General features: G+C 37.7%; 1 protein-coding gene across 2 annotated transcripts; it reads left to right on the top strand.

The window, feature by feature from the left end:
• Positions 1-1,805: 1,805 nt before the first annotated feature.
• On the top strand, positions 1,806-5,575 carry LOC116320986 (CD209 antigen-like protein C). Of its 2 annotated transcripts, XM_039605982.1 has the most exons (8): positions 1,806-1,834; positions 1,942-2,006; positions 3,004-3,126; positions 3,285-3,377; positions 3,592-3,627; positions 4,737-4,888; positions 4,984-5,108; positions 5,195-5,575. In XM_039605982.1, the coding sequence occupies exons 2-8, from the start codon at positions 1,976-1,978 to the stop codon at positions 5,394-5,396; spliced, it is 762 nt and encodes a 253-aa protein (XP_039461916.1). In that variant the 5' UTR covers positions 1,806-1,834; positions 1,942-1,975; the 3' UTR covers positions 5,397-5,575. The 2 variants fall into 2 exon arrangements, with proteins under 2 accessions (XP_039461916.1, XP_031596589.1); XM_031740729.2 differs by lacking the exon at positions 1,806-1,834 and having other exon boundaries at positions 1,844-2,006.
• The last annotated feature ends 3,889 nt before the right edge of the window (positions 5,576-9,464 follow it).

Genomic DNA, 9,464 nt, shown 5'->3' with positions numbered 1-9,464 from the left:
ATTTTTGCAGGCGAATTTTGCAGGTGAATTTTTGCAGGTGAATATTTGATGGTGAATTTTTGCAGGTGAATTTTTGCAGGTGAATATTTGATGGTGAATTTTTTCAGGTGAATTTTTGCAGGTGAATTTTTGCAGGTGAATTTTTTGCAGGTGAATTTTTTGCAGGTGAATTTTTGCAGGTGAATATTTTTGCAGGGAAATTTGGAGGATAAAAATTCAGTGTTATAAATTCAATGTCTAAAAAAAGTTGGATTCTGATGATACTATATTTCTTCCATATTAATACAGCTGTGGTCCTCAACAGCTGTAAATGTTCATGTACCTGTATAAAACTACACTATGTTGTGTTACTGAAAGCTTATGTCCACTTTATGTCTCCTCTTAATGTTTATCAGGTGAAGCTACTGACTCTCAAGATGCAAAAATCACACAGAAGGTCAAAGGTCTCCTCAGAGAGCAGCAGTCCTGCCTGTTCTGTGTTTTCCTGAGCTGCTCTGATTGTTATTTATTGTCTCTGTGAGTAATAATAATAATAATGATAATAATAATAATAATAATACTGCTTAAAACTACCATGTTTCTCTTGTGCCTTTGTCAAGTTCATGTGTCATAGCCTGTGTTTCCTGTTTTATTGTGATAGTCTCTTGTCCTAAGTGCATCATGTTCAGTTTTGCTTCCCCTTGTGTCATTAAGTGCATTCAGTTCAGCTGTGTCTCCCCAGGTATCTCCACTTTGCCCAGTTCCCTTTTATGCATTTAAACCCTTTGTCTGTGTTCATGTAACCTTAGGAACTAGGAAACATAATGCTAACTGTAATAAAGTGCTCTCATGTTATGTCTCCTGCATCCTGCACTTTGGCTCCAAACCCTGCCTTCAGCACTGAGGTACATGAGACGTTGGTGTAATACAGCTGTGGAAAGCATGTAGAGCTGTGACAAATATACATGAAGTAACAGATACATGTTCTTGTATCTGCACTCAACTACAGTCTATGTCACAACCATCTATTAAATACTTACTGCCAATGAAGCCACTTTCTACATGCAAATAATCATATAATGTTAAAGATGTAAACTAAATTGTATTGTACAACATCTCTTTCTGCATTGCATTCTGAAGTTTTTATGTGGTTGCAGAGGCTCAAAAAATAGCTACACATATTTTCTATTTTTCAAGCAAAAAAAACCAAAGAAATCAGGGATGACTCGACTTTTGCATGGTACTGTACCCAGTGGCCATTCTTTCACACATCCGTTGCAGTGGCTAAAAGCTGTTTGATGAGGGGGAAAGAACTGATGAGGGGCTTAAAAGCTTTAAAGTCAAAATTTTTTAAAGAAGATTTTTTTTGTGTGTTTCCCTGGAACAAAAGGAGAATTTAACTTAATCAAATTTAACAAAATGTATAGAAAACTGAAAGGACTAATATTGATGCAGTCCAGAACTGCAATATTTCATCCCTGCTTTACTGGCCAGCTTCTCTGTCTGGAACTCAAAGTCCTGTAGGACATAAGACTTAGGGGCAACTTGAGGCAGTAACCCCCCTTACCTTTCCAAGTGGTTCCAGCAGAGGGCAGCATGTCCACATCTATGAAAATAAAACCAATCTTTAAATCAAATAAATGAAAACACAGGAAAACATCATCTGTGACCTCAGTTCAAGTCAAAAGAAATTATTTTTTAATCTGAATAAAATGAGAAATCAAAATGCAGGAACCAGGCTGTAGAAAAAGCCTGCTCATCTCCACATTTCCACAGGAAGTGTTGTAAGTGTTGCAATTCTCTTTTCTTCTTTTTTTTCTGAAAGCCCAAACCAGTGAGGTGCGGAGGACATTCAGTATGTGTCTTGATGCTCACAAGGTTATTTGATGTTCTGACTCTGCAAACTGAATCAGTAAAGATACAGGAAAAATAACCCCAGGTTGTTGTATTTTTGTGATTCAGAGATAGTGACTAAGTCTGAAGTCAGGATCTCAGCATGACGAGCCGTCCACAGAGCTACATAGAAGGTAAGAACATTAAATGTGGTGGTAAATCAGTTAATCAGATCCGAGTGGTCCTTTCATATAAATTGAAGCCAAACTGGAGACTACATATGTTTTAACCCTCTCGAGGCAGGCGTTGCCGATTTGCAACAGTTAAAAACTAACAACCTGATTACCCCACATACATATTTTATGAGGTTTTTTTTACTCAGAAGTACCACTGCAGGACTTGGTTGTGCATTAGCAACAAAAACTTAATTTGAGCCTTAGAGGGTTAATACATTAACATGCAACTGAGTAAGAGACACAAAGAAAGCTTCATGAAGGTTTATGAAAGAGCGAAAAAAGAGTGATATTTCCTGTTGGTCTAATGTACCTGTGGTTCTCTGCACTAGAGTTGTGGTATATGCACCTAACTGTATTGCAATGTATGTCAACCATGAATTAAATATCTATAAATACTAATAGGATCTGGCCATTCATACTTATAATACATTTACAAAATATAAATTCATACCTTGTATAAATATTACTACAGGCTGGAGGAAAAATACGTAGCCTGTATTTATTTTCAGGGTAAACTGACACTTTAAGGTGAAGTATTGCCAAAAATACAAGATAAACACACAGTTAAAGACATCAAATGATTTCAAGGTGCTTAAGGAGGGGGACAGGATGTGTGATGTGACTGCTATGAGCACATTGTCGTTTACTGAACTGTGGTTTTCCTGTCCTTGTAAGAAAAATGATTTAAGCAACTTTTAAATCACATTAGAAACTTTGCGTAAAACTCAAATTCAAATATATTACAGAATACAGACAGATATGTTGATGTGACGTCAGAGGAGCTGTTTGGAGTCTGGTGGCATCATGTCTCACAGTTGTGTTTTTATATATTTATTCTTTTGTACAGCACTTTGGTTCATTGTGGTTGTTTAGTACTTTACAAAAAAGCTGGTATAATAGTTGGTTATTATTTTGTCTACATTCTGCAAATGTATTTCCTCTAAATCTTCATCAGGTGAAGATCCCGACTCTCAACATGCAAAATCAAAAAGAGGGTCAAAGGTCACAACAGAGAAAGTTGCCCTGCTGGTTCTCTGTTTCCTCCTGGCAGTTGCTTTCGTGGTGATTTATCGTCTCTGTGAGTTTCGTTTTACTTCAACAGAATGACCTGATTTACTGTAGATTTAATGGTGATGAAAGTTTCATTTGGTTGAGCTGTTTTAGTCCAGCTGATGTGTTTTACTCTTTCTTAGCAGAGCTGTCGACTAACATGAACTTTTGATTTCCTTCAATCAGCTTTTGAACACATGAGAACAAAGAAAATGCTAAAAAATCTGGAAGGTCTCAAAAAGGAGTGTGAACGTGTCATCAAAAATCAAAATGTCACAGGTAAGCAGATAGACTGGAACTCTCTTAACTCTGTTAAGAGTTCTCTCAGCTAGATGTTAATCCAGCCTTGCTTAAGGAACATTTTTAACCATCATGAAGATTTTTATAACTTTTGTGGATTTGAAAAAAAAAAAAAAAAACCAAGAGAAATAAAAAAAAACGATGACCCTGTTGAAAAATTGATAAAAGCATTTCTTTTTCTTTTTCCTAACAGAATCAAAGCCATGTTCCCAACCTGAAGTAAAAATAAGTAAGCTATTGATTTTGCTTTCACATGTGTGTATCCTCTGATGCAGGCCTGGATTTGCCCTGCTTTAGGCTGAGTAGGTTATAGATGTGCTATCCTGATCAGTGGGTTGTTGGTCTGAGTCCCTGTTTTGATGATTTCTGAGATTATTGTTTTTACACAATCTCCAACAAAAAAAAACATATAGTGAATAAAATCTTCACCCAAATAATATTTATATTATACAATTATTTACTGATTTATTGGGATCCATATATAGCAGCTGTACAATTTGGGTGTCTGTAGCTCAGGAGGTAATGCAGGTTATCTGCTGACTGGAAGGTTGGTGGTTTGATCACTGGCTTCTCCAGTCTGCACACCAAAGGTATTACACAAGATGCTGAACCCCAGTATGTGGATGTTAGATAGAATGCACTTAGGTGAATATATATATATATATATATATATATATATATATATATATATATATATATTTTTTTTTTTTTTTATCAGAAACACAGTTAAGAGACAAAGATGAAGGCTCTCTGCACAGTGTGTTGCTTCTTTGAAAAGAAGTTCAAATACTGCTGGAATGAATGTGGTCACAGCTTCAGTCAAGCAATTTGTTTCATTGTTTCACAAGCAGTGGGGCTGTGTGTGTGTGTGTGTGTGTGTGTGTGTGTGTGTGTGTGTGTGCACGTGGCATTTACTTGTTCCTGAGTTAGCACCTCTGCACACTTCAGATTGGTGGTCTCTTTTTTTCTGATTTCACCTCAGCTTTCACCTCTGTTCACGTAAAGAGAGTGGGTAGTAGAAAACTTTCAACCAGGCACACCAAACCACATGTTAGAAACAGTACTCGTGTTTTCTCTCTGATTTCTTTTTCTGCTTATCACTTTTTTTCAGTTTTTTTAAATGCAGATTTTTTTCTTTTTATTAGACTGGGTGGGCAAAATGAGTGGGTTGCATAGGCCCACCCCTGTTCATACCTGTAACCAGCCTAACATTGATGACTGAAGTAGTTAGATTGTAATCGCAGAACAGAAAGCATTTCCTGTCACATCTAAATCACACAAACATGCACATTGCTTTCTTCCACCTTAATGATATTTTGTGCTCTAACATCTTCAAAGATGAGCCATGTTCTAAATGTGGAGAAGGCTGGGAGCACCATGGAAGAAAGTGCTATTATTTCTCTGTCAGTAAATCATCCTGGACTGAGAGCAGAGGTGAATGTAGAGCTAAAGGAGGAGACCTGGTTAAGATAGACAGCAGGGAGGAGCAGGTATAAGACACTGTTGCAGGTTTATGTTCTTAAGTCTATTTTATAACATATTTAGAAGTCTTGTAAGGTAATTTTCATCTGAATTTCCTATTCAGAAATTCCTGGATCAAAGACTGAAAGACATAATGAATTATCCTCAGGATAAGTTCTGGTTTGGACTGACTGACTCAGCAGAAGAGGGTAGATGGTTGTGGGTGGATGGCTCGCTACTGGACAAAAGGTTTGATTATTGAGAATATTTTTGTTCATTTACAGCATCAAACTTATCAGTTTACACTTGAACAGCTCTTTATGTTCTTTTTTTAGATTGATTTATTGGGGCTACAACGAGCCAGATGATTGGAAAGGGGATTATCCTGATGGAGAGGACTGTGGAAGAATGGGGGTAAAAGGTGAAACCTCTGATCTCAACAGTTGGTTTGATGCTTCCTGCAACGTGGCTCATAGAAGTATTTGTGAGAAACCAGAAATAACTGGACAACCTACAAAAGCATCTGTTCAAATCTAAAATTCTGTTTAGTATATATATATATCAGTAGAGGATACAGGAGGTGAATCAATGCTATTTGCATAATGGTCACTAACAAAGATCCCTCTGAGGATTTTTAAAAATAAAATTGAAAACAAAATTTTGTGTCTCATATTTTTTAAATTGTTATTGTTATATGTTACAACTGCTGCAAAAATGTCACCACATTTTACATTTATTAGACTGGTATTTGATAAATAAAGATAAAATTATTAGATACAGTTATGTTTCCCTTTGTAACTTTGTAACATTTACAAAATGTTTCCTTTAAAAAACTCGAGTTCCACTGATACTGTTACAGTTTAATCGTGTAGAAAAATGTTTGGTTACTGGATAAAAAAAAAGTATGCTGTGTTTATTTGAAATAATGACTCCATAAAGGCAGACAGCGGCAGAATGGGACTGCTCGTTTTGTAAAATATACATTTATATTATTTATATCATCAGAATTTTAATTGCTTTTGAACAACGAAAATTGTATGCAAACCCGTTCAGTACAAGTGAAAAAGAGGGCACTTTTAAGAGAAAGAAATATATATCAATCAATCAATCATATAAGAATGAACAAGTGAGAATACGGTTGCCGCACAGTGATTTAGTCCTTAGAATATTGCACACTTCCTTAGAAAATGCACAGTTAAAAGAAGAAGAAAATATTGCACAGTTGAAGGTTGTGTTTTCACAGTGGTTTATCTTTAAACAGTACATTTGCATAATGACTGAAACCAGCCCACTGAAGGAACAATGGGCTGGGAGGTCAGTTTCAGTCATTATGCAAATGTACTGTTTATAAGATTGGGGAAACCTGCAGTCAGCTGAGACTGAAGAAGTCACTTGGATGAGTGACGAAACGTTTCTCCCACAAAACGCTACGTCCAGATGAACAGAATCAACTTTTGGAGATTTACTTTCCTGGATGATTGAGAATGCATCAAGACGTTAAATCAGGTTGGTACAAATGTTTTTGGGTTAGTTCTTAGTTGCCCTGTGGCATGTGACAATTAAAAGCCTTAGCTGTTAGCACTGGTGATTGTCAAAGTATCCATTCATTTTGAATCCTTGAATCTCTCTGTCACGGTCCTGGGCCGGTGACCCAGTGTTTTGTCTTTTTAATTATTATATAGTCTTTTGAGTTCATTATTTTTCATTTCTAGTCTTTTGGTTTCAGTGTTAGCGTTCTTAGTCTTCTGGTTTCTGTCTCTGTGTTCCATGGTTGCTTTGTCTCGCCTGTCAGGCATATCTCCTTGTCAAGTCCACGTCTATGTGTCATGTTTCCTGTTTTACTTTGAAAGTATTAAGTTTTGCTTTCCCTTGGTCTCATCATGTTTGATTACTCCCAGCTGTACTCTCCTCCTGTGCCTCGTTTCTCTCATTATCCCTCTTTGTACTTGTGTGCCCTGTGTCTTCCAATGTTTGGTGTTGCATCCTCCGTATTAGCTGTGTGTTCCTCACTTGTCGTGGTTTGTCAGGTTATGTCATGCCACGTCATGGACTACCAGTTGAGGTCACTCTTCCTAGTTTGAGTTTTTGTTTCATTTCTAGTGCTTATGTATTGTGTTTCTTGGTTTGTTTTGCCAGCGAATAAAAGCTGGCACCTGTAAGTTAAATACTCCGTCTCAGAGTCCTGCATTTGGGTCCAACCACTGCCTGCCACACAGCTCACAGTGATACTCTCCCTTCCTAATTATGTTCGTCCATCTAATTTCTAATCACAATAATTTCACCTTCCTCCATCTCTTTCTCACTTCTCCACAGCTGGTGCTAGTAGCAGCAGCCACCCGTGGCAGTGAGGCCTGGTTACTCGTTGTTGATGGCTTCACGGTGCAGAAGCCCCAAAAACACATTTTCACCACTTCTTCCACACTAAACTTTTTCTACAAGCCGCATGAGCGCACAGCATCGTTTGTGGAAGGGGCAGTTCCCAGTGGCCCTTCAGGTCGGCCCATCAGGAACATGCCCAATATGCCAGCTTACCAGTACAGCCCTGCATGTAAATGCAAATGAAGAACATGGTGAGAAGATGGAAGAACCATCCTTTAATCATGTTATGATGCTGCATGGTTTGTCACCTAGAAAGCACTCTGCAACTTCACTTCTAATTTGTTCATGGCATCTTCATATTTGTTTCCACTTTAATAACCATAGTTTCTGCTCCCTTTATACATCATTACATAAGCATTAATCTAATGTTACTAAATACTGTTGAAATTGCACAATCATCCATCTTTACCTCTTTATTTTCACATTATTGTCCTGATTCTGCCATGTTATTACTGTAATAATATATTGCCAAAATTCATTTATTCACATGTTTCTACACAAACTGAGTATCAAATTAATCTTTTTTTCTGCAGCACAATTGATTACAACAAAACTAAAAATTAAAAAAAATCAAACTTTGTATTGTATTATGTATTGCTTTTATCAATAACCATCCACATGAGTAAGATACTGAGTGGAAAAAAAATGCAGTCCTAATTTTACAAACATAAACTAAACAACAGGAGGGCAGCCCATGCATATCTGTGGGAAATTTTTGATCTATGAAGACAAAATCAAACATTTAAACAATTACAATATTGTCTGTGACCTCAATAACTCACTTTTTCCAAACTCTGTATCTGTATCCCCTGTATATCACAGATCATATAAAGCTCCTGACACTAAAAAACAAATTAAACAGGTTAAAGAATGATAAAAAGATCAAAACTGCTCACTAGACTTTAGCTCCCGATGTAGAATTCACATGAATAAATACTCAGGGAGAAAGGTGCAAAAATTAAACAATACAAACATAAAAAGCACACAGCACATGCAAATCTGTGTTTCCTTCATGAAAAGGAAGGTCATGTTCAAGATGACGGCGCACACTGTTGCAGCGGCTTACAGCTCTCAGTCTCGGTACTCCTTTTGTTTAGTTTGTACATCCTGTTTGACCCACAACAACAATCTCATCATCAAGTTTGCTAATGACACCACGGTAGTCGGACTCAATTCAAAGGGAGACGAGGCAGACTACAGAGAGAAAGTCCTGAATTTGGCAGCATGGTCTTCAGAGAACAACCTGGCGCTGAACACCAAGAAAACCAGAGGTTATTGTCGACTTCAGGAGGCACAGCGCTGGCTTAGCCCCCCTATACATCAACGGGGAGTGTGTGGAGAGGGTCCGCACCTTCGGATTCCTTGGTGTCCTCATCTCCTCTGACATCTCCTGGACAGACAACATTATAGTGGTCATCAAGAAGACCCAACAGCGGCCTTCTCCTGAGGGTCCTCAGGAAGTACAAACTGAACTCCAAACTGCTGCTGACATTCTACCGCTCGTCCATTGAGAGCCTGCTGACATACTGCATCACAGTATGGTACGGCAGCTGCACTAAGGCAGATAGAGTGAGGTTTCAGAGTGTATTCAAGTCAGCACAGAAGATCATGAGCTGCCCTCTCCCCTCCCTGATGGACATTTGTTCTTCCCACTGCCTCAACAGAGTAATAAACATCATCAAAGACAGTTCCCAACTTTTTCAACCTGCTCCCCTCAGGGAAGCGTTAGCGTTATCAGCACAAAGACCCACAGACTCAAGAACAGTTTCTTCCCAAAAGCCATAACCAACCTCAACTCACACATGCACTGATAAACATAGTTCCACCCTCCCTCATTCCAAGGATTCCCTCTATAAGCCAACACTGTGCAATATCCCAATCTGTATATACTATTTATTTACATATTTCATTTCCTTTTTTTTTTACCCAATTATACATTTGCAGATTTTATATATTTATTTTCTGTAAATACTCCCCCAGCACCCCACCCCGGCTACATGTTTGCTCTGTATCTCATTGTAAATCTGTATAGTGACAATTAAGGAGACATTCTATTGCAAAATAAATTAGATTATCCTCAGTATTACTGAGTGAAATGAAGTGAAAACAGCTGAAGTAGTGCACTGTAGATGAAGCCGCCTCCCCATTATTTAAATTGAACAGGAAGTTTCTGACAAATGTGTGAATCATGCAAGTGTTGTATAGTAGCTCTTTCTAGGAAGTCTA

This window comes from Oreochromis aureus, linkage group 22 (genome assembly GCF_013358895.1).
Source record: "Oreochromis aureus strain Israel breed Guangdong linkage group 22, ZZ_aureus, whole genome shotgun sequence".
Lineage (NCBI taxonomy): Eukaryota > Metazoa > Chordata > Actinopteri > Cichliformes > Cichlidae > Oreochromis > Oreochromis aureus.
Note: the sequence above shows the minus strand (reverse complement) of the source record. Positions and strands in the feature narration are given on the sequence as shown.